Raw genomic sequence first — 26,615 nt, forward strand, 5'->3', positions numbered from 1 at the left:
TCCCAGCTACTCGGGAGGCTGAGGCAGGAGAATGGCGTGAACCCAGGAGGCGGAGCTTGCAGTGAGCTGAGATCTGGCCACTGCACTCCAGCCTGGGCGACAGAGCAAGACTCCGTCTCAAAAAAAAAAAAAAAAAAAAAAAGAGTTATGCAGATACTTTAGGGTGCTTGCAGTGAGCTGAGATCCGGCCACTGCACTCCAGCCTGGGCAACAGAGCAAGACTCCGTCTCAAAAAAAAAAAAAAAAAAAAAAAAAGAGTTATGCAGGTACTTTAGGGTAAGAATCACTTCTGTCTACAAAAATTATGTTTCTCAGAATTATAATGATAATAAAGCTAAATAAGCAAAAGAAAATCTGACTTTTTAAATAAACATCTTTTAAAAACCGTTTATATCCAAAGAGATATACAATTTTTTACTTACGGGAAGTTACTTCTTTAAAATTATCAAAAGGCAGACAATGACAGGAAGTTGATTCCAGCTTTACTTAAAATTTTAGTTTCAAATGAAATGAAATGTGACACTGACGCATATGAACACAACTGAAGACTGCAAACAACCTAATTCATTTTCCGAGTTTGCTCAAGCCTCCAGGCACCAGTCATATATCGAAGTCGTATAAAAAGTAGGTCTTTGCCCATTTGTAGCCAGCTCCAAAATGGAACTAATTTAGAACCTGCAATTTAAAAATAATTAAAAACAAATTAGCTGAAATAAACTCAGCAGAAAACATATAGTTTAAAGTCTACATGTTGTGAGCCTTTAGCACCTTAATTTTTTTAAAATCATAGACCAAAAAGTTAAACAATTTCAAAGCTGAAGTGAGTGGAGTGGTTTTCTCTAAAAACAATAACAGAAAATCTTGAAGTGAAATAAAACTTGAAAGGATCCAAACAGTGAAAATTTCATACGGCTCTACTATAGAAAGGAGGGATTGCCTATGGTGAGGGCTCTAGAAAAGTCTAATAAAAAACTACTCACTGAGTGCTCATTACTGAAAATAATTACATATGAAACAAGTAAAGATACAGCATAACAGATAAATATGATTATTTCTACATAAATCCAATCTTAATGATAAAAAATAAAGCCTATGATCAGACTTAAGATAATTTTGTCCAGACCTCTTTGTCTCAGGCTACACAAGAACACCAGCCTAATTAAATATCTGATCCATGCGTATCATAGCAGATTCTTTGTCTATTTGAGACAAGATCTTTCTCTGTCACCCAGGCAATCGTGCAGTGACACGATTATGGCTCACTGTAACCTTGTAACCTTGACCTTCTGGGTTCAAACAATCCAGTCATCCTACATCAGCCTCCCCAGTAGCTGGGAGTACCGAGGCACGCACCACACCTGCCTAATTTTACAATTTTTTTTTTTATAGAGATGAGGTCTCACTATGTTGCTCAGGCTGGTCTCAAACTCCTAGGTTCAAGTGATCCTCCCACCTTGGGCTCCCAAAGTGCTGGGATTACAGGCATGAGTGACCGTGCCCGGCCACAGCAGATTCTTATAACCATTACTTATAGTATATACTTGCAGATAAAGAAGTATCAGGAGGAAGGTTTAACATTTCATTATCATTTTAATTATACTTTATATTTAAAGAAGACCTTTTTCACTGCTCTGAATTTATATAACAGCTTTCTTCTGAAAACATTACCACCAAAGCACTGTAGAGATATTGTTTATCAGGGCCAAATACTATCTTCATCCCACAAACGAGGAAGTTGAGGTACCTACAATTCATATTACAATACAACTATCTCTGTAATGCAAATAAGCAAATTACTAAATATAAAATGGACTTTTACTTTTCCCCACCTCATCTTCCCATAGAGTCTATGTTGGCCAAAGATCAACACAGATCAACAGAGTTGATCATGATACCCCTGAGTGATCCTTTTATCTGCTTCCCAATCCCCTTTGATTCTAGGCAGCAACTGTGGCGATGAGCTAAGATTTTGTAAACTCTGTTTGATTCAGCAAGACATAAAGAGGTTTGAATTCATTCTAGACCATAGAGTTTGTATACTCTCGAGACTGGTTCTCAATCTTTTTCTGTCCCTAAACATCTGAGGTTACAGAGCAATAATGGTTTACTACAACAAGGACTCTCACCAGAAGAGGTGGACTTTGAAAAAGTCTCCAGTGGATTATGTTAACTGCTCCCACACTGTGAGTTAATTTAGGTTCATTCTAAAGTAAGGAGAAAACTAGAATATGTTTAAAATTCTATACAGCCAGAGCTGTCTAAGCCTTTTTAAATAGGAATTATTAAGATTTATGATAGATTTCAAGTTATTATAGAGTTGGGATCTTTTTATTTTTGGATATATGTACAGATATAGTTTTAAAATGGCTCTGAATTGACTGTGGACATTTGGAGTAAAAACACTTTTATTTATTTATTTTTAATTTTTCAGATGGAGTTTCACTCTTGTTGCCCAGGCGGGAGTGCAATGGTGTGACCTTGGCTCACTGCAACCTTTGCTTCCCGGGTTCAAGCAATTCTCCTGCCTCAGACTCCTGAGTAGCTGGGATTACAGGCGCCTGCCACCATGCCCGGCCATTTTTTTGTAATTTTTGGTAGAGACAGGGCTTTACTATGTTGGCCAGGCTAGTCTGGAACTCCTGACCTCAGGTGATCCACCCACCTTGGTCTCCCAAACTGCTGAGATTACAGGAATGAGGCATGGTGCCCGGCTGTAAAAAAAACTTTTATTTCTTATTTAGCTTTGCATAGTGGTTTGCAGGTACCTAATTAATATCCACCTAGTGATCGAAAAATATACAGGAAATGGTGATGCAAAAAACAAATTTATCTATCTCAAAAGACTATCAACCTTCTAACTTCAGATCACCATGACTTTGTCTATTGTAGGAAGTTTTATTGAAGTTTCTTAGACAAGGTAGTAGGCCTACTGAAGGTCCCATGAACAGACAAAATATATACAAGGCAGCAAGCCAGACGGAAGGTATTAATAGGTAATACACTCCTTGGACCCGGATATTTGAGTCAAGACAGCTGAGAAGGGCTTGATGAGGGGAGCAAGGAAAACATTAAAGCCAGCTGACTTTACTAGACAACTGTATTGTCTGATATCTCTCGCTTTGTCTGACTCAAGACAGTCATACAATAAACAATATACTCACCTTCAATTTCTGTCCAGTTGACAGCAATTTCTGCTATTGGAATTTTAAAGCACTGTGCTATGTACAGTAGTTCTACATCAAATGCCCTAAAATAGAAAATATATTGATATTTATTTTTAAAGACAAATAGAACACAACTATATCTCTACCTTGGCATGTTTTAAAGAAGCTTACATGGCAGATATAAACCTTATACCATGAACCTGAAGATCACATTCACAGAAGGCAAATAATTCAAGGCTGAGTAGTTCAGAAGTTTCAAGTCAAATATGATAAATTTAGCATATCACTGCATAACACTGTATCTCTATCACAACTCAGAAACTCACAGAGGTAAAACTAGCCTCATGGGTTCCAAGAAAAAATTTAATCCTGGAAAATTTCAAGATTGATGGTTTTCAATCCTAACCTTAACTAGACTAGCTCAAGGTAAAGAACTGACATTTTCACCTGATTCAGAGATAAAACAAAACTCCGAGAGGCTCTAGTTGAGATTGTTTTGCATTACTTTAGAGTTGGTTGCCTATTTTCTTCTACCACCAGAGGATCAAGATTACTTTTCTAATACAGTGTACCCAGGGCCTGCCTTGTCTTTTCTGTTCCCCTTCCCTGTGGTGTCCTGGACAATATAATATTGGCAACTGTTGAAAGTAAAAAGCTACTTTGGACTAGTCTGAAATACTCTTTGGGTATAACTAATACATACATAGGAATCTGATATATTGTCTTACTTGTCCTAATTAGTGCCATTGCACTAATACTGTTAAAACCATTTCCAGTCTAAATCTCCAGTGCATCCTTCCTTCCACTTAGGAAAGGTCTTTCTTAAAGCCTCTTTTCAGTCAGTGCCTTGGTCAAACCTGCTTTCCTTAAAGGTTCTGAATCCTGACTCATAAGTCTTCCTGGATTCTGCTTACAAAATTTATCTGAACTAGTTGCTTCTCTCACTGGCATTAAAGCTCAGGAAGAAAAGCACCATTACCTGTTAAATCTTCTTCATCGTCACTTCTTAAACTGTCTAGAGCCCTTGACTGTTTTGTTTTCATCCATGCATGAGTCAGTCCCCACTTTCTAGGCTGTACAGAGCACAGTTCAAACTTCTAGGGTTTGGTTGTAAAACATTATTAATACAGACAAGAAAATGCCTAAAGTCCACTTATATTTGATTTCTCCAATCCCAGACAACTTGAATTTGGGAGATTTTTTTTTTTTTTGGCCACAATACCATCATCATCCATTAGGGAAATAGTTTAAATTCCAAGTATTTGGATAATTCAATATGAAAACTATTTTTCAAAACAATGCTTTTTCTTATGCAAATAAAATATTTAGTTAAGATGATAAAATGATTTACAAAAGTGGGTTGTAGTTTAAAACTTTCGTCACCTAGAATTGTGATACTCATGAAAAAAGAAATAATTTCAATATTAAGCCTGGTGCTTAATGCTTAACTTTCCTTTTAACACGAAAACAAAATATTAGCTAGTGGGCTGAGTTAGTTCTAATGATACTTTTGATAACCTGAATCAGATTATTATATATTATTTCTAAGGATATCAGTATATAGCTAGTGACTTACTAAATACACAAAACAATTAGTAAAAAAGAGTGGGGTGGTTAATTGAAATCACTTTATATTAAAAAAAAAAAAATCCTAGACCAAAAGGGTTTTTTGGTTTTATTTTAAACAGGGTCTTACTCTGTCACCCAGGCTGGAATGCAGTGGCGCAATCAGGGCTTACTGCAGCCTCGACCTCCCCAGGCTCAGGTGACCCTCCCACCTTTGCCTCCCGAACATCTGGGCGCACAGGCCCAGATATTCCTTAATAGTCCTACAATTTTATCTTCTCTCTTCCAGTTTTCTTCTTTTGAGATTTCCTCAATTTTATTATCTAGCCCTCTTTTTGAATTTTCATCTCTGTGCCACCATGCCCGGCTAATTTTTGTATTTTTTGTAGAGAAGGGGTTTCATTATGTATCCCAGGTCTTGAATTCCTGGGCTCAAATGATCCACCTGGGTTGGCCTCCCAAAGTCCTGAGATTACAGGCTTGAGCCACTGTGCTCGACCCAAAATTAAATTATGTCTTTCTCCCCTCTCAAACATTTTAGAAGACATGAAGATATTTATTACACATACAAAAAAAATGCAGTTCATATCACCATATTGTAAGTGTCCACTCTGTTACCTAAGCAAACATTTTAACTAAAATACCAAGTACTTCTATACAGAACCTTACATTATTAGAGGGAAACAGTATAAGAGTTATTCTCCAACTAAGATGCCTCATTTGTTTATGCAAATATGGGTTGGGCTGAGCCACTGTGTTTTCTTTTCTTACTCAGTTCCTGGTACAGCTGTTATCTCACTAACAGATTCCTAAAGGACAAAAAGTATGCTAAGACCCTGTTAAACCCAGCAGATGGACATGAACCCCACTGCTGCCTCCTGCAGCCCTACCAAAATTAAAACAACAATATGGAAAAAACATGTAAGAACAAAGATGGGAGGAGATGATAATAATAACAAAAAAAAAAACCTTGGAAGTTGTAAGGAACATGGACAAGAGCGGAGGGAGAAGGGTGCCACAGAGCACCCCAGAGGCTCAGGCACTGAAGGCCCAAATGATGTCTTCAGGTGAAGACACAGGTGGGGCTGCAAGTTGGACTCACTGAACATCTAAGATTTTCCTTCCCCTCATGCCTTTTCTCCGTTGGTTTTGTGAATACTACAGCCAGGCTCACAGCTCCTAGGCAGGATACTGAAGGACTCCACTTTCATGAAAATGACCTGTCCAAAAGACAATGACAGTTGGGACTTTCTCACACGTGGCTCTGCTGGTTTAACCTGTAGTGAAATTTATCAGTCAGAGGCTCTGCGCACGGATACAGCTTCTATGGAGTGTTTTAGTGCCATACTATAGACACGTGAAGAATGAGTCATAAAAAGAAACATAAAAAATCAGAGGCAACAGAAACAATGCAGGTAAAGAAAATGACAAAGTTTTAAATAAGATATTCAGAAGAGGGAAAGGAATTATTCCACCCTGGAGACATGGGATTAGTCAAGTGCCTTCCCTCTAATTCCCCATCCTTAGACACATCCTGGGAAGGGCCCTACCCAGTCATTTTATCTACCCCAGCCGCGGTTAAAGTGGCTGGAGTGGAGTCTTGGATACATCACACTCGAGTCAAACCCTGGATACTGCCAAAGAACCTGAAAATCCAGGAGACAACACTAGCTATTCCTGTGAACCTCTAGAGGATCTGCACCTGCTCTTTAAGCAACAACCGTGAGGAAAGTAACTAGAATGGTAGCTCCCCAATCCCCATGGCCCCCCCTTGCCATATTTTTTTTTACTGTTCTCTTACTCCCTTTCACTCTCACTGCACCTCCTCCATGCCGCTGTACTACCAGTAGCTCCCCTTACCAAAAGCTTCTGTGGAGAATGCAGCTTCCCGGAAATATGGATGCCCCAATGTATAGGAGTTTTTCTAAAGGAAACCCCACTTTCACCGCCCACACCCATATGCCCCTGCACTTCAGGCCATACATTTCAATCCCTGTATCTTTAACCTCCTTGTTAAGTTTGTCTCTTCCAGAGTCGAAGCTGTAAAACTACAAATGGTTCTTCAAATGGAGCCCCAGATGCAGTCCATGACTAAGATCTATCTACCATGGACCCCTGGACCGACCTGCTAGCCCATGCTCCATTGTTGATGACATCGAAGGCACCCCTCCAGAGGAAATCTCAACTGCGCGACCCCTACTACGCCCCAATTCAGCAGGAAGCAGTTAGAGCGGTCGTCTCCCCAACAGCACTTGGGTTTTCCTGTTGAGAGCGGGGACTGAGAGATAGGACTAGCTGGATTTCCCAGGCTGACTAAGAATTCCTAAGCCTAGCTGGGAAAGGTGAGCACACCTACCTTTAAACACGGGGCTTGAAACTCAGCTCACACCCAACCAGTTAGTAAAGAGGGCTCACTAAAATACAAATTAGGCTAAAGCAGGAGGTAAAGAAACAGTCAAATCATATATCGCCTGAGAGCACAGGGGGAGGGACAGTGATCGGGATATAAACCCAGGCATTTGAGCAGGGAGCGGCAGCCCCTTTGGGTCCCCTCCCATTGTATGGGAGCTCTGTTTTCACTCTAGTAAATCTTGCAACTGCAAAAAAAAAAAAAAAAAAAAGAAATATTATTCAGCCTTAAAAAACAAATTCTGTCATTTGTGACATGGATGGAATTGGAGAATATTATGCTAAGTTACGCTAAGTGAAATAAGCATCAGATCCGGAAAGACAAATGTTGCATATCCTCTGGAATCTAAAGCCATCAAATTCATAGAAGCAGAGAGTAGAATGGTAGAATGGTGATTTCCTGAGGCTGGGTGGGGAGATGGGGAGATGATGGTCAAAGGGTACAAAGCCTCAGACAGGGGGAATAAGAGTTTTTTTGGAGATCTATTATATAATGTAGTGATTATAGTTAATAATAATGTGTTGTACACTTCAAAATTGCTAAGATAGTAAATTTCAAATGTTCCCACCACAAAAAAATGGATGTACATTAATTAGCTTGATTTAGTTATGCCACATTGTATTCACAAATCATAACATCACTTTGTATCCTATAAACATATGCAACTATAATTTGTCAATTTACAAAAAAATAGAAGGATCTACTCAGTACTCAACAAAAAGGATGAAAAAGAACTACGTTAAGGCCTAGAATTATAATATTTCAAAACACTGTAGAGAAAAAGCTTCCAAAAGGGGGTGGAAACAACACGCGAAGAGTCAAAATTCAGAATTGGACTCCTTCACAGAAGCATGGAGTGCCAAAGACAATACAGGAATGTTTCCAGAATTCTGAGGAAAAATTTCCATTTTAAATACTTATAATCCTTTCTCTACCTAACTATAAAACAAATATGAGGGTAGAATCAATTTTTTTTTCACATGCAAGGAATCAAAAAGTTTCTCATATTTTTAGAAAGTTAATAGGGGAATGTGCTCTACTAAAATAGGGGTATAAATAAGGAAATGGAGATAGAGGATGGAGCAAGCTATATCACGGGCCAGAGAGCAAGCCGAAAGACAGGAGCTGACTGAGATGTCTCCAATGAAAATGAAGAAATGCAGAATCTGTGTTTAAACACAGTGAGGGATAATTATACTCTTGAGAGCCTGAACATGAGTAAGTAACAGATCTATAGTACTCAAGCAAACAAAAACCCCAAACATTTATTACCTTCAGGAAAACAAAAAGTAGTACAAGAAAGGTAATATAATCATGCTGCACTCAAATGTGAATTATCTTCACACAGCTATGACAATCAATACTGACAATAAATAATTATTTAAAAACTATATTTGGAGTTTATGTGTGGAGGGTATACAGAACTTGAAGAGAATTTTAGTTCTTAGCATCTATTTCCTATTTTGGAAATTAATATCTAAAACTGAACAATTGAGAAATAGCTACGCAGATCCATTATTCTGAACATAAATGCAAATACCACAAAGAAATAGCAAAAAACAGCTGAAAGTGGCCACAGCTATGGAGTGGAAATTGGGGCAAGGAATTACTATTCTAAGCCTATAACTATTTAATATATAAAATTATAACACACTGATTAAAAAGTATTCATTGAAGCAAAGTTCATTTCAAAGAAAAACACATATATGTATTATTATTGAGACAGGGTCTCGTTCTGTCACCCAGGCTGGAGTGCAGTGGTGCAATCAAGTGCTCACTGCAGCCTTGACCTCAGGGCTCAGGCTATCCTCCTGCCTCAGCCTCCTGGATAGCTGGGATTATGGGCATGTGCCACCACACCTAGCTAATAATTTTTTTCTTTTTTTTCAGACGGAGTCTTGCCTGCAATCTCCACTTCCCAGGTTCAAGTGATTCTTCTGCCTCAGGGCCCTGAGTAGCTAGGATTTCAGGTGTCCACCACCGTGCCCAGTTAATTTTTGTATTTTTTTTTTATAGTGATGGGGGTCTGCCATGTTGCCCAGGCTTGTCTTGAACTCCTGGGCTCAAATGATCTGCCCATCTCACCTTCCCAAAGTGCTAGGATTACAGGTGTGAACCACTACACCTGGCTCAAGTATTTTAACTTCCATAAATGGAAAGAATTTAGGTGAAGTACGGCTCTGAAGATGAAGCTATATACACAGTTGGTTCTCCATATCCATGGGTTCCACGTTCGCAAATTCAACCAATCATGGATTGAAAATATTGAAAAATAAACAGTAAAAAACCACAATAAAAAATAATACAAATAAAATATATAAGCTGAGTGCAGTGGCTCATGCCTGTAATCTCAGCACTTTGGGAGGCTGAGGTGGGAGGATCACATGAGCTCAGGATTTTGAGACCAGCCTGGCAATGTGGCAAACTCTATCTCTACAAAAAAAATACACAAATTAGCTGGGCATGGTGGCATGCACCTATAGTCCCAGCTACTCGGGAGGCTGAGGTGGGAGGATTGCCTCAGGCCAGAAGGCAGAGGCTGCAGTGAGCCGTGTTCACTCCAGCCTGAGTGACATGAGATCCTGTCTCCAAAACACTAACAACAAAAAACAAACATACAGTACAACTATTTACATAGCACTTACCTCGTATGAGGTATAAATAACCTAGAGATGATTTAAAGTATATGAGAGGATATGTGTAGATTGTACGCAAAGACTACACCATTTTATAGCAAAGACTTGAGCATCTGGACAGATTTTGGTATCTGTGGGTGATGGTCCTAGAAGTAATTCACTGTGGATACCAAGGGACAACTGTGTGTGTGTGTGTATATATATATATGTATCTGAATTTGAAGGCCAAATTTACATAAAACTTTGTAATCTATTTTTATATTTAACGTACCCATTTTATTTATATTAATATTTGAATATATATACTTAACATACCTATACTCAACTCTGCAGTTCTGAATCCAAAGAGACACTGAGAGTCTTTTTTTGAGACAGAGTCTCATTCTGTCACCCAGACTGGAGTGCAGTGGTGTGATCTCGGCTCACTGCAACCTCTGCCTCCTGGGTTCAAGCAATTCTCCTGCCTCAGCCTCCCAAGTAGCTGGGATTACAGGCACCTGCCACCATGCTTGGCTAATTTTTAAAAACTTATTTTTAGTAGAGACGAGGTTTCAACATTTTGGCCAGGCTGGTCTTGAACTCCTGACCTCAAGTGATCCACCCACCTCGGCCTCCCAAAGTGCTGGGATTACAGGCATGAGCCACCGTGCCCAGCCAATACCGAGAGTCTTAACTTTAGGTATACTCCTTCACAGATTTCTAATACCTAGAAACTATTTGATTCCAGTTTCTTGAAAATTCTGAGAAAAATTTCAATGAATCCTTTAGAAAAAATAGTCAAATGTCAAAGGTGACATTTGGAAATAAGGCACAGATGTACAACTTGGTTTCTGTAACTTATATTGTTCTTAAGTCTTGATTTAAAGTGCAGGAACAGAGACGTTTAAATAAAAACCACTGATGACATATTATTGTGGTGAAGGGTATACTGCTTATTAAGCTGATACATGTATACTTGGTGGTTCTCCTTTAGAGGCACCAAATAAACATAATGTACCCTAAAGAAAAATGTGAGCAGTTAAAATTTTAAGTGATTTTTTAAAGAGATTTTTTTAAGATTTAAAATTTTAAGAAAATTCCCCCCCCCCCCAAAAAAAAACAACAAAAAAAACAGACAGGTTTCACCACATTGCCCATGCTGGTCTCAAATTCCTGGACTCAAGCAATCCACCTGCCTCAGCCTCCCAAAGTGCTAGGATTACCAGTGTGAGCCACCATGCCCAGCCATTAAGTGAGGTCAATCTTATGTCAATTAACACCAAAATAAATAAAAGGCTTGCACGTAACATTAACACTAAAAAAAGAAAAAAAAAAACCCCCAATAATGTTCTTTAACTTAACCCCACAAGAACTGCTGTCTAATACAATAGCCCCTTGGCACATGAGGATACTAAGCACTTGAAATGTGGCCAGTCTGAATTGAGCTGTGCTGTAAATTTGACTATATAGTACAAAGAAAATAATGTAAAATATTTCAACTTTTTTCATACAGATTGCATGGTGATATGACAATATCTTGGAAATATATTGGATAACAAGTAAATCTTATCGGTGGCTTTTTACTTTTTTTAAGAGACAGGATTTCACCCTGTTGCCCAGGATAAAGTACAGTGGTGCAATCATAGCTCACTGCAGCCTAAACTTCTGGGCTTATGAGATCCTCCTGCCTCAGTCTCCCGAGTGGCTGGGACTACAGGCACACACACCACCACGCCCAGCTAATTAAAATTTTTTTTTTTTCGAGAGACAGCGTCTTGCTATGTTTTCCAGGGTAGTCTTGAACTCCCGGCCTCAACTGGTCCTCCCCACTTTGGCCTCCCAAAGAATTGGGATTACAGGCATGAGTCATCTTTTTACTTTTTAAATGTGGCTAATAGAAAATTTGAAATTACATATATGCCTTGCCTCTGTCTCATTTCTATTAAACAATGCTGCCCTAGAATAATCCTGACAGGGAAGCTTCATGATTTTTAAGTTATCAATCCTAACCTTTTATATATTTCAACAAAAACGAAAGATCCTCAACAATGAAAAACAGTATTCTCAATTTCTAAATTCTTCCTTTCAAACTACAAAGAACCTGCATCTCTGACCCTCATCCTGGAGGCAACAGCTGACTGAAAAATAGCTAATGCAGACAGAGGGCTTTACTTCTAGAGTTGTTTCTTAAATTAGATTTTCTGATTTCGGAGTCTGTTAACTATCAGTTTATTTTATTTTTCAACATAATAAAAACACATATCTAAATTTGGCACTAAGGTACACTACTTAAAATGTTTTAATCTAGGAAAAAAAGATTTAAAAAAGTCTGAATGATAATTCTGAAAGTACATTTTTAAAAGTAATATTTTGGGGGTTATATGGCATATATTTCTAGGAAGACAATAGGTCTTTGAAAACAGATGCACAAAAGTTGTAGAGTATAAAAATGGAGACATGCTGGCATAATCATGCAGATATACAACATGAACAGGATTCACAAAGAACCCACGACTAAGTATTAGTTCTTTCAACAGTATTTACTGGGTACCTACCATGTGCCAGGCATGTTAATAGATAGCGGGATATACTAATAAGTAAAATTAAATGTGACTCTTGCTCTCATGGAGAAAGATTATGCTTTAATTGAGGAAAAGAAACATTAAGTAATTACACAAATGTAAGAAAAAACTACAAATGTAATAGGTGCTATGAAACCAGCACATGGTACTGCAACAGGGTATAATTAGGGGCACCTGAGCTAATTATATTCTATTTAGAGACTGAGGGCAGGCTACCCTAAGGAACATCTGAAGGAGAAGGTGAGAAGGGGCTTGGTTAGAAAAGAGTCCGCATGTGGAGGAGACACAGGTGGGGCCAGATTAAAGACCATGGGAAGCCCATGAAGAATTATAAGCAGAAGAGGTGCATATGATTGATCACACTTAAGTTTGCGAAGACCTTGTGGGCTACAGCATGGTGGTCTGGAGAAGGATGGTGTTCTGGATGGCGGTGGTGGAGATGGAGAGAAATGGGGGAACATAAAAGCTAAATCAACAGGCCCTGTCATGGATTGGATATATGCATATGGAGAATGTCAGGGCTGGTGTCAGGGTTTTAGCTTCTGTACGGCAGCGCTAGCCACCTGTATCTCCAGTATATTTCAAAAGAGAGTCAGAAGTATCAAATGCTGCTGATGGGTTAAGTGTGACAGGTGATCATTTACCATGACCACTGGCTTCAATGACACAGAGGTGGCTAGATGTTACGATGAAGTAGACCGGGTGTGGTAGCTCACGTCTGTAATCCCAGCACTTTGGACGGATCGCCTGAGGTCAGGAGTTCAAGACCAGCCTGGCCAACATGGTGAAACCCCATCTCTAGTAAAAAACACAAAAACTAGTGGGGTGTGGTGGCGCCCACCTATAATCCCAGCTACTTGGGAGGCTGAGGCAGGAGAATCACTTGAACCCGGGAGGCAGAGGTTGCAGTGAGCGGAGATTGTGCCACTGCACTCCAGCCTGGGTGACAAGAGCTAAACTCCATCTCAAAAAAAAAAAAAAAAAAAAAAAAAGATGAGGAATGGGAGAAAATCCATATGAAGAAGCTGGGGTGAGGAGTGAGTGGGAAGCAAGAAAACAAAGCCAGTGAATATAAACCACTTTTTCAAGAGAAGGTTGCTTGTGAAGGAGACAGGGGCTAGAGCTGGAAGGGCACAGCAGGGTCAATGGAGAGGGTTCTGGGAAATATGTGATGGAGGGGAAAAGGCTGAATACACAAGAGATGAAACACATGGACAGGATTACATTTTGACAAGGTGGAAGGAGATGTAGAGGTCAAAAGATCGGCCTTAGAAAAGATACATCATCTCCTGTAGAAGGATGAAAAGAGAAAATGGGTGCCCTATTCGATTCTGATATTTCTGAGCTTTTTCTCTTTTCTTCAAAGGAAAAAAAAAGGAAGTCTAAGGAAAAAAAAATGTTTTCAGGCCATTCAATTTCTACTGTCTACAATTAGGGTGAACACACATAAGTTTATACTATATTGTTGGGTTTGTATATTTTCAAAATAAGATCCAACTCAGGAAAAGTATAAAGGCAAGATCAAGTTTACATACATTAGTGTCAATTTTGTTTAAATCTACATGTTCATTATAAATATACAGGGCTGTTTCTCATTACCTAGAATGATGGCTGGGTAATAAGACAGACTGGATACATTCCAGTCAGAAACCTACCATCGTTCAACGTGTAGCGATGAAAACGTCTGCGAAGCTGCTTCTCGAGTAAATAATTTGAACCCACACTGTGTGTCCCTGATTCCTTTGACACAAAGGAACCACACCAGAAAGTGGAACCCATACATGAGAAGAGTACGGAAGTAAGAACGCTGAAAACAAAGACAAAATATAAATGACTTTTCTATTCATCTGTAAAGGAGACACTGAAAACACCTGGTTGTAGACAAGTGTATTTTAATATTTAATTGACTGGTAGATCTTACATAAGAACACCACTGTTCCATGAGCTTCACCAGCAAAGTACATTAAAGAAACAGCAAGGATGCCTACTTCTTGGAGCAGAGCAGAGGCACTAGGAAGCAGTTACTCATTTCCTGGAGGTTAAGTCAGACAAGAAAAATCACAAGACTGTGAGTGGCCAGGGCTTTAGCCTACCAGGAGAAACAGGTTAGGGGCTGCTGTGAGCAAGGAGAACATCTTGTTGACTTACATATTTTACGCTGCTTTGCCCCACTTACATTTCAGTTTCAAAAAAGATGTCAGTTTCCAGGATGTATTGACAAAATAAAACACAGATACAAGCCTGCAGGTGATACTTAACTAGTGAGAATACTGACAGAAGACATAGAGTATCATGAAGGTTATGGACTAGAAAGGAGTTTGAAACAAACACCTGGTCTTTCTAAATATGCCAGAGATCTAATTAAATACATTTAAAATATTGAGTTCTTTAATACTTTGGATATTAAAATAAAGTAGGTTTTAATCCCATCTGAAGTTTCACCATTGTGATTAATTTTATTAGTAGTAACAATATTCCATTATTCATAAAACATTGTACACTTTAAAACATAAGAACATAAGATTATTATCACTGTATTCCAGACTTTCATATTCAAGATTTAATAAAAGATAGGATCTTTTAAAAAAATAAAATAACAAAATATTTTTTTAGAGACAGACGCCTTCTGTTGTCTAGGCTAGAGTCCAGTGGTGTGGTCATGGCTCACTGCAGCCTCAAATTCCTGGGCTCAAGTGATCCTCCTGCCTCAACCTACAGAACAGCTGGGATCACAGGCATGTGCCACTACACCCAGCTCCTTTAAGACAGGCTCTTTTAAAATGTTCCTTAGTTAAGGCAAGAGACTCAAGTAATGATGCTTTACTTAACGTATACAAGCAACCTATTCAGAGTCTATAAGAACATTTAATATCTCATACTATAGGATAAAGGTCCCTTCCTCCTTTTGGCTTTTGCTTTTCAAAATTATAATGTTTAGTATCATTCTTCCTTTGCATGGCTTTTTCTATCATCATCAAATAGAACCACAGTAGAACAGAATAACACAGAAAAAGCACCAAATCAGGCCAGATGTGGTGGCTCACACCTATAATCCCAGCACTTTGGGAGGCTGAGGCAGGTGGATTACCTGAGGTCAGGAGTTCGAGACCAGCCTGGCCAACATGGCGAAACCCCGTCTCTACTAGAAATAAAACATTAGCCAGGTGTGGTGGCACACACCTGTAGTCCCAGCTACTCAGGAGGCTGAGGCAGGAGAATTGCTCGAACTTGGGAGGTGGAGGTTGCAATGAGCCGAGATGGTGCCACTGTACCCTAGCCTGGGTGACAGAGTGAGACTCCAACTCAAAAAGAAAAAGAAAAGAAAAAGCACCAAACTGAGCAGGCCTATATGTGAATCCTGGCTCCATTACTAATTAGCAGGGTGACCTTGAACAAGTTACTTCAACCCTCTAAATCCATTTCCTCACTGATAAAACGAGAATAATGCCTACCTCACAAAGTTATTATAAGAATTAAATGAGATTATTTTAAAGAACATAGCCAAGTGTTTGGCACAGAAAATAACAGGAACTCAATAATGTTTTTCATAAAGGAAGAAAGCTTGAAAGCTTACTTTACTAGCCTGACCACAATTTTACTTATGTATTAAATAGGGCAGGAAGGAAAGGAAGAATAAAATACTTATCTATAAGGTATGTAAAATAAACTTTTAAAAATGATCTAGCACTTCTCATTTATCATCTAGAATCATTAGTTATGGTTTGATGTAAATATATCTTACCTCTCTAAGTAGATAGGGCAGAAACCTCATCTTAAAATACTTTAGGAATCTCACAACAGCTTGCTCAGTGCCTTCCATATAAAATACTTCCAATAAATACTGGTTGACTGATTAAACCTCCAAAAGAGCACTTACGCTTAGGAAAGGAACAAACAGAAATTGAAAGATAGAAAAATAAAAATTAAAGGTAGAATAACAACACCTATAAATTATTCTCCTTGAGTGATTTTAATGTGATTTGAGTGAGCTTATTTGTTAGCAAATAAAACTATTCATGACTGCTTTTGCTTGGATGTTACTATAGCATTTTTGTTTGTATGTTTTAGGATAATGGCTATTTTTTTAAAAAGCAGAAAAATGTAGAGTTCACATGAAGTCCTTAAGTTATTTGATTTCTAACATATTTAAAAGCTTAACAAGGTTAGCCACAAACAAGAGAATCTTGTTTTTATTTTTAGAACTTTGCAAAATCTCTTAAAATTTAGAAGATACCTAAAATATAGTATACACTTATTTAGTTAAGTGAAGCTACTAAAAGAGAGTAGGCTTATATGATCTTCTGAAATGGCCATTTAAAACATTAAGGAAAACAATTTTAACTGTTTCAGTGTTAACGCTAATATCTTCAATGTTTATAAAATGTAAACAAGAAATTAATTTGGGTGAAATTTAAAGCTGACTGCTAATTTCATTATCTTAAAATAAGAAGTTCAAAGAGGTCCCAGGACTTAAGCAAAGACTCTTTAAACAAAAACTAAAAACATTAAATAACCACTAATGGATTCTATTTTTGAATCCTTTTAAAATGATAAATTCAAGAATAGCCAGGCAGTATATAAACATTACGTTGTACAGAACACATGGGAATATAAGCACTTTTAAGGATGATACAAGACTCCATCAGGGCAGGGTCATGTTTGTCTTCCAAGGGAGAAGTAAAAGAGGTGGTAGAATAATTGAGAAATGTAGAAAAATATCAAGGAAAGATGTTTCTGAACATTATGCAATAAGCTATTGAATGTTATCCTGATTAGTTCGTTTATAATTTTCTCATTGTCCACAGATTGACCACCATGCAAGGGTTTATATTACTGACAGCACATGAAGGGGAATGGAAAGCAATGCTGCAGTTTTCTGGACATGAGGCACATGCATGTCCGGTGCCTCTTGGAGACAACCTTTTATGAGACAGGTATGGTTCTGTAAGAATAGGCTGGACTTGAACAAGCCTACTGAGCAGCAGTTGTCACAGCATCTGCAGCAGACAACCAATGATCTCTAGTGAGTATCACAGGTTATCCTTCCTTTCTACAGAATGGCAGCCAATTCTGTGGGAACCCAAGAGCACTAAATCAAACACTAGATTTTAGAGATGAAAGAATGGATGGATAGAGACAAGATAAATTATAAATCTGTGGCTCCTGCAATTGATCCCTTGATACCTGGCTAAGAGCAGTACTAGGTAAAATATTTAGACCAAAGCATAGTCTCATTTAAATACCAGTGTATTTCTAGGAAAAATTCAGAGTTTTCAACCAATGCAAGATCTAAGTGAAAAGAATTTACACCATGAAAAACAAAACCAAAACACATGGCTCCTTTCTACAGCCACCACCAACAAATACAAGGATTATCCCTTGGCTGTATTACTCACTGGCTCCTAAGTCTGTCTTTGGCTATCTATTTCTCCAAACTATCTTTTTTCCTACACCAAGTAGATTATCCTTTTTCATCTAATTAATGTATTTTGTTAAAAAAAAAAAAAAGAAAAAAATTTACTTACAAAACCATTAAATTAGTTTGGTTTATTTTTATTAGCTGTTTTTGTGTGCAAAAACAAATTTTTATTTTTATTTTGAGGAGGAGTCTTATTCTGTCAGCCAGGCTGGAGTGCAGTGGCCTGATCTCAGTTCACCGGCAACCTCTGCCTCCCGGGTTCAAGCGATTCTCCTGCCTCAGTCTCCCAAGTAGCTGGGATCACCACACCCGGCTAATTTTTACATTATTAGTAGAGACGGGGTTTTACCATGTTGGCTAGGCTGGTCTCAAACTCCTAACCTCAGGTGATCCACCCGCCTCAGCCTCCCAAAGTGCTGGGATTACAGGTGTGAGCCACTGTGTCTGGCCTATTTGTTATTTCAACACAGGTAACTGTATTTATAATATCACACTATTTTCTACAAACAACCTAATATTTCAGGTTTTATCCCATGTTATTAAATAGTCTCCATTATCATCAGCTTTACTGGCTGCACATTTAATCTAGGGCTATAGCTGTATTTCCTATTGTGGGAACTTAGCATTTAATAGTTTCTACTACAATTTTATATCTATCTATATATATACTATTTTATAAGTATACATATATGTTATTTTATAATTATACACATATATATAAAATGTGCTGAACATCTTAGACACATACTTTTCTTTTTCTTATCCCCTGTGCATTGGTAAATTGATGAAGTTGGATTAATTCCAAGCTCTCTTCCCATTTTAAATACCTAGGAGTGTGCTATTCTGTATGGTTAACAGATTAACGTTTTTTAAACATCAGTGAGAATCTCTAGGATACATAGAATACTAGACTAGGTGCTAGTAAAACAATTACTTCTAAAAAAAGGAGAAGGGGCCAGGCGTGGTGGCTCACACTTGTAATCCCAGCACTTTGGGAGGCCAAGGAGGGCAGATGATGAGGTCAGGAGTTCGAGATGAAAAGCAAAACCGTCTCTACTAAAAATACAAAAATTAGCTGGGTGTGGTGGTGCATGCCTGTAATCCCAGCTACTAGGGAGGCTGAGGCAGGAGAATCGCTTGAATGCAGGAGACAGAGGTTGCAGTGAGCCGAGACTGCATCACTGCACTCCAGCTTGGGTGACAGAGCTAGACTGTGTCTCAAAAACAAAACAAAACAAAACAAAAAAAAACAGGCGGGGCATGGTGGCTCATGCCTGTAATCCCAGCACTTTGGGAGGCCAAGGCAAGTGGCTCACCTAAAGTCAGGAGTTTGAGACCAGCTTGGCCAACATGGTGAAACCCCTTCTACTAAAAATATAAAAATTAGCCAGGCATGATGGTGCGTGCCTGTAATCTCAGCTTCTTGGGAGACTGAGGCAGGAGAATCGCTTGAACCTGGGAGGCAGAGGTTGCATTGTGCTGAGATTGCACCACTGCACTCCATCCTGGGTGACAGAGCAAGACTCTGTCTCAAAAATAAATAAATAAAAAATAAAAAGAGAGTATGGGCTTCTGTACTTCAATACAATCCTTAAAAGGTTTTGTCACTCTGTCATCAATATATCTTTTTTAAAAATTAAAATTTCTACGTATCTCTTTTCTGAATCATTGGGGGAAAGGTTCAACCTTTTATTCCACTGGTTCTCAAAGCCTCGTGTGCATAAGAGTGACCTGGGAAATTGTTACTCTAGTTTTTCTAGCATAATCTACAAAATGAAAAATTAAACATCTTTAGTGACATTTTTATACCCTAAAAAGGCAGTTGCAAACTTGTCAAATTTTACAGCATAGTGTTTTTCTAAGGGGAATGAGGTTAAAAAATAAATTTAAACTCTGAATAAAACTCAAAACAAAGCACTTAACTGTGCCAATGTTAGAAAAAAATAAAGGCAAGTTGATTGGTTAAAAAATGCATCATTTATGCCAGGTGCAGTGGCTCACACCTGTAATCCTAGCACTTTGGGAGGCCGAGGCAGGCGGATTACCTGAGCTCAGGAGTTCAAGACCAGGCTGGGCAACACAGTGAAACCCTGTCTCTACTAAAATACAAAATCATAGCCAGGTGTGGCGGTGTGTGCTTGTAGTCCCAGCTACTTGAGAGGCTGAGGCAGAATAACTGCTTGAACTCGGGAAGTGGAGGTTGCACAGTGAGCCAAGATCATGCCACTGCACTCCAGCCTGGGCAACAGAGGGAGACTCCGTCTCAAAAAAAAGAAAAAAGCATAATTTAGAAGTTTGTTTTATAACTGAACAGATTCTCTTTGTCTTAAAAATATATTAAAAAGAACTGCTTGCATCCTAAGGCAAAGCGAAATCCATATCCTCTTGTATACCCTTAAAAAAAAATCAATTCTAAAATGTGCCAATCCTTCATAAGCTTTCCACAATTAAAACATCATTTTCTTTTGAAAGGACCTCATGTTTAAGAGATTAGACAGAAAAGCCAATTTCTTGCCAAATATATATGTAAAAAAGGAAATAAAAGCCAATTAATTGGCTGTCCCATGCCAATTAATGAAGTCTCACCTGAGCAATTGATTCTTTTTCCAAATGAGCTCGAGATCCACATGCTATAGCCATTTGATTCTGAGGAAAAAAGCAGAGATAGTTTTTCAATATTTAAATATCACTAATAAAAATATTTATTTTCAATGAGAATGTCTCATTTTTAGAAACTGATTTTTAAAAAAGTTGACATTAAAAATCTTTTAAAGGTTTATTGAAGAGTTCAGAATATGTACAACTTTGAGAAGCCTAATCATACTTACTAACAGGACACTAAATTTTGCTTAAATAGGGCTAAATATAAGGGGCATGCATTATGTTAAAATTCTTAACTTTAAATCATATTTTCTGTGTGAAAAACTATATTATTTGAGAGAAAAATTAGTGGCATGAGAAAGAAAAGGGTTATCTGTAGATGACATAATTATATACCTTGAAAATCAAAGAATAGCAACTGAAAAACTATATTAGAAACAAAAGAATTTTAAAAGATGAGTAGTCACAAAATGAATATATACAAAACTTTAGACGTCACATGTACAAACAATAATCACAAGATACAATCAAAGACAGCATTTATAACATCAATAAAAATGAAAAACCTAGAAATAAAGTTTATAAGAAATGTAGAAAGTTTAGACAAGATCTAAATACACGAAACACATAAATGCTAACAAGGAAAACAAAAGAATTAAACACACAGGTCTTGTCATGATGGATGAGGGGATATAATAACAGCATTAAAAAGTCAATGCTTCCTAAATTAATACCAATAAAAATACCAAAATGATTTTTAATTGAGTTAAACAAGCTGATTTTAGAGTTACCATTTAAAAAAAAAAGTCCTTGTTAGTATAGTTGTGAGAAAATGAAAAATTTTTTAAAAGAGAAGCAAAAATAAGAAAAGAGCCAGGAAAACTCAAGAGTAAAGAAGAACTCATCACAAAAAATTTAAAAATATATGACAAAGCTACAATAATTCAAACTAAGGTGCTGGAATGTGAACAGACAAATCCATGGACAATTCCATGGATAGAATGGAAAGGCCAGGAAACACATACACAAAGCCATATGAGTACTTAGAATATGATAAAGATGACCTTTTAAGTCAGTGGGAAAAAGATGAACTGACAAATGGTGTGGGACATAGTGGTAGCCACTTGGAAACCCAATTAAGTTGGACTTGAGCTTCTTAACTGAATACTGGGATACAGTCCAGATACATCAAAGATTTAAATGTAAAATATCAGAAATCATTTTGTAAATGATCTCAAGGAAGGCACAAGTACAAAAAACCAGAAGACAGATCAATTTGATAATAACATTTTAAAGAATTGTATGACAAAATAACAAAAAATCCAACCATATTCAAAACTAAAAGACAAAAAAACTGGGGGAAAATATTGGCAATTTATGCTACAGACAGAAGGTTAATTTCCAAAATGCATAAAGTGCATCTACTAATTATTTTAAAAAGTACCCAAAAATACAGTTGGAAAAGAGGCAAAGACTAGAAACAGAGTACACAAAAGAGGAAGTGAAAATAGCTCTTGAACAACTGAAAGAAAAGATCTTCAATTACACTTATACCAAGAGTAATGCAAATAAAACCTATACTTTTTTTTTTTTTTACCACACTGTGCCTGCACACTCTCTAGCAACAGCAATTTGAAACGTTATCAAAATTACAAATATACATATAACGTGACCCAGCAATTCCAACAATTCTTCTGATAAATATACTTGCATATGTGTAAAATGACTTTCATAGAGGTTAATCATTTCAGTATTTGAAGTAGCAAACCTGCATGTCCATCTGAAGGGACTGGCTATGAAGATGTGAAAGAATGAGGAAGGTCTTTATGCATAAATGTAGTTCAATCTCCAAGATACATTGTTAAGTAGAAACAAGAGAACAGTGTATAGTATCACACTTTGCAATTTTAAAAAGAATACATAAACAGTATGCATCTTTCCAATAAAAGAAATGAGTAACACTAGTTATTTTTGAGGGTAACTGAGAGATGAAAAGTGGAGCTAGTTTCACTGTATATCTTTCTTATACCATTTGAATTTTGAATGACTAATGAAAATAAATTTAAAAGTACTCATTATAAAAAAATTTGCAAGTATATAAATTTACATATATAAATGATAATTATTTTAAAGAGAAAACTCATGTATTATCTCACTACCTAAAAGCAGCTACTGTTTTAAACTGTGTACATTTCTTTGTATTCTTTTTTCTTTACATTAAAAAAAACCATAGCTCAAATTTACTCATGTATGTCATGTTCTTTTTCACCTAGTTTTTTCATGTTAAAGTTTATTGTTTTTATACTTTTTATTATGGGTATTTTCAAACATACACAAAACTAGAAAGAACAGGAAAATGAAGCACCACATACCTACTACCTAGCTTCAATAATTAGCAACACATTGCCAATCTTGTTCCATGTAAAGCCCCCCCACCACCACCCCACCCAACCTGAGACTACTTTGAAATGAATTCTAGACATCATATGTTACAAATTCATATACATGTCAATCATAATACCACTATGATACCCAAAACATCAATAATTCCTTAATACCATTAGATATACAGATTTCAAATTTGCCTAATTATCTCTTATATGTTTTCAGTTTGTTTGAATGAATGGCCAAATAAAATCCATACAGGGCTGGGTGCTGTGGCTCATGCCTGTAATCCCAGCACTTTGGGTGGCCAAGGTGGGCAGATCACAAGATCAAGAGATCGAGACTATCCTGGCCAACATGGTGAAACCCCTCTCTAGTAAAAATACAAAAATTAGCTGGGCATGGTGGCGCATGCCTGTAGTCCCAGCCACCTGGGAGGCTGCAGCAGGAGAATCACTTGAACTCAGGAGGTGAGGTTGCAGTGAGCTGAGATTGCGCCATTGCACTCCAGCCTGGGAGACAAGAGTGAAACTCTGTCTAAAATCCATCCATCCATCCATCCATCCATCCATCCATCCATCCATCCATCCATCAATCCATACAAATCAGTTGGTATTTCTTTTATCGGTGGGTTCTCCCTACCTCTTTAAATTTTTTTTCTTGTAACTTGTTGAAGAAACCACATTGTTTGCTCTAGAGTTTCCTACGTTTCAGATATTGCTGACTGCACCCCCATGGTGACATTTAACATGTCCTTCTGTCCCCTGTACTTCCTCTAAACTGGTAGTTAGATTCAGAGGCTTGATAAGATTCAGGTTGGATTACCTTTCAACAATTTGTCATAACAGTGCTGCATGGTAGTTTTTCTTTTTCATGTCAGTTGTAAGGGCTATACAATATTTTAATGTACAGATTTACCATTACTTTGACTATTTGCCTATTTGTTGTCCTTTCTAATTTTATGTTATAGAAAGGTAACTGAAAGAACATCTTTGATTATAAAACTCTACCTGTATTTTAGATTTCCTTCTTTGGAGAGAGACGTACATATAAAATACTAAGTTAAAAGTCTGTATGCAAATGGGCCAAATTTTCCTTTAAGAGGTTCTTTACCGGTAATCCAAGTACTTTGGGAGGCCGAAGTGGGTGCATCACTTGAGACCAGGAGTTTGAGACCAGCCTTGGCAACATAGCGAAACCCCATCTCTATTAAAAATACAAAAATTGGCCAGGCATGGTGGTGTGCCCCTGTAGTCCCAGCTACTTGGAGGCCGAGGCAGGAAGCACTGCACTCCAGCCTGGGCAACAGAGCGATAACTTGTCTCAAAAAAAAAAAAAAAAAAAAAAAAAGGTTCCTTACATTCCCAGTAACTGGTATGATATTGACTATTAAACCAAATTCTTGTCAGTTCTAGTTATTCTAACTTATTAATTAAAAAAAAAAAAACTTTTGGGGGATGTTTTAGCTATCCATATTTTCTTTTAAGAATTTTCTCAGCTGGGCACGGTGGCTTCTGCCGGTAATCCTAGCACTTTGGGAGGCCAAGGTGGGCAGATCACCTGAGGTCTGGAGTTGAAGACCAGTCTGGCCAACATGGTGAAACATTGTTTCTACTAAAAATACAAAAACTAGCCAGGCGTGGTGGCTCATGCCTGTAATCTCAGCTACTCACGAGGCTGAGGCAGGAGAACTGCTTGAACCTGGGAGGTGGAGGTTGCAGTGAGACAAGATTGCGCCATCACACTCCAGCTTCAGCAACAGAGCAAGACTCCATCTCAAAAAAAAAAAAAAAAAAAAAGAAGAATTTTCTCAGCTGGGCATGGTGGCTCATAGCTATAATCCCAGCACTTTGGGAGGCCAAGGCGGGCAGATCTCCTGAGGTCAAGAGTCCAAGACTAGCCTGGCCAACATGGCGAAACCCCACCTCTACTAAAAATACATAAATTAGCTGGCTGTGGTGGCGTGTGCCTGTAGTCCCAGCTACTTGGGAGACTGAGGGAGGAGAATCGCTTGAACCTGGGAGGCAGAGGTTGCAGTGAGCTGAGATTGCACTACTGCACTCTAGCCTGGGCAACAGAGCAAGACTCCATCTCAGGAAAAAGAAAAAAATTCTGTTATATGCTTTGCCTACTATTTAGTAGTAAAATGTCTTCCCTTGTTTTTCTGGCAGAGGTACTTTGTGCAGAAAGGGAGAGAATGATTTGCTTAGAGAGGAAGCATGTTAAAAGTTCAAATAGCATGTGGCAAATCAGTTTTAACTTTAAACTTGAAAAGAGCAACAACACTATTGAGCAATACATAAAAAAGAACATACTTCTACATTTCGAAGATTCATGAGTAGAGTTAAAATAACACGTAATTAAACTAAAAACAAATCAAAATCCTTCATCTCAGCGTAAGTCCCCAAGAGCTTTTAAGAGTTTTGTGTATCTGAAGAATTCTGATGTAAGAGCTGAATCCCTGATACCAATCTCATTATCAGGCAGAATTAATCTAAACGTTTTTCTCAAAAAGTTAGCTGTTCTTCAAAAACTAAAGATATCTTTGTTTTAAAAACTGCCAAATGTCTGCAGACATGGAGTCTCTTTCTTTTAAACCTCTTTTGGAGTACAACTCAATTTCCCATGGTTTTTAAAAATGAATATTTAAGTTACTATGACGGTTGACTTTTAAAAGTGGTAATAAGTGAGGTAGGTGTTGTGGCCTGTGCCTGTAGTCCCAGCTACTAGGGAGGCTGAGGTAAAAGGATTGCTTGAGCCCAGGAGTTTGAGGCTGAGTCATGATGGCACCACTGCACCCCAGCCTGGGCAACAGAACGAGATTCAAACTCATTTAAAAAAAAAAAAGGTGCAGTGCTTCATGCCTGTAATCCCAGCACCTCGGGAGGCCGAGGCAGGTGGGATCGCTTGAGGCCAGGAGTTCAAGACCAGCCTGGCCAACGTGGTGAAACCCCATCTCTACTAAAAGTACAAAAATCAGTCACGCATGGTGCCTGTAATCCCAGCTACTTGAGAGGCTAAGGCATGAGAATTGCTTGAACTCGGGAAGCAGAGGTTGCATGCAGCAAGCCGAGATCATGCTACTACACTCAAGCCTGGGCGACACAGTGAGACTGTCTCAAAAAAAAAAAAAAAAAAAAAAAAAAACAAAAAAGTGGTAAGAGGTGTATTATCTTCTAGAAATAAATGCTAAATCAATCATCTTCCTCAGTACTTTTTTTTTTTTTTTTTAAACAGAGTCTCACTCTGTTGCCCAGGCTGGAGTACAGTGGCAAGATCTTGGCTCACTGTAACATCCACCTCCTGGGTTCAAGGAATTCTCTTGCCTCAGCTTTCCGAGTAGCTGGGATTACAGGCATGGTGCCACACCCAGCTAATTTTTTGTATTTTTAGTAGAGATGGGGTTTCACCATGTTAGCCAAGATGCTCTCCATCTCCTGACCTCATGTTCTGCCTGCCTTGGCCTCCCAAACTGCTGGGATTATAGGCATGAGCCACTGTGCTTGGCCTTTGTTTTTTTTTTTTTTAAAACAGAATCTCGCTCTGTTGCTCAGGCTGGAGTGCAGTGGCGCAATCTCAGCTCACTGCAACCTCCGCCTTCTGAGTTCAAGAGATTCTCCTGTCCCAGCTCCCAAGTAGCTGGAATTACGGGCACGCACCACCACACCCAGCTAATTTTTATATTTTCAGTAGAGACGGGGTTCTGCCATGTTGGCCAGGCTGGTCTCAAACTCTTGACCTCAGGTGATCCGCATGCCATGGCCTCCTGAAGTGCTGGGATTACAGGCATGAACCACTGTGCCCGGTCCTCAGTACTTTTTAAGTTAAATATTTTCACACAATTTACTGGAGAGAAGGAATAGACAGAAATAT

The 26,615-nt window shown here is 38.1% G+C and overlaps 1 protein-coding gene across 8 annotated transcripts in view; it reads right to left on the reverse strand.

The window, feature by feature from the left end:
* Positions 1-465: 465 nt before the first annotated feature.
* Positions 466-26,615, reverse strand: part of ALG5 (ALG5 dolichyl-phosphate beta-glucosyltransferase) — a 51,153-nt gene continuing 25,003 nt past the window's right edge. For 4 of the 8 annotated variants that reach the window (XM_045377185.1, XM_074021879.1, XM_005585676.4 and 1 more), the window contains 4 exons: positions 20,343-20,402; positions 13,993-14,144; positions 3,162-3,247; positions 466-675 (listed from right to left, as the gene is read on the reverse strand). In XM_045377185.1, the coding sequence (XP_045233120.1) occupies positions 560-675; positions 3,162-3,247; positions 13,993-14,144; positions 20,343-20,402 (414 nt within the window). In that variant the 3' untranslated portion in view covers positions 466-559. Of the gene's footprint in view, positions 676-3,161; positions 3,248-13,992; positions 14,145-14,263; positions 14,370-16,079; positions 16,216-20,342; positions 20,403-26,615 lie in introns of those variants that run through there. The other 4 variants (XR_012426844.1, XR_012426847.1, XR_012426846.1 and 1 more) reach the window with 3 other exon arrangements.

The sequence above is a fragment of the Macaca fascicularis genome, chromosome 17 (assembly GCF_037993035.2).
Source record: "Macaca fascicularis isolate 582-1 chromosome 17, T2T-MFA8v1.1".
Taxonomy (NCBI): domain Eukaryota; kingdom Metazoa; phylum Chordata; class Mammalia; order Primates; family Cercopithecidae; genus Macaca; species Macaca fascicularis.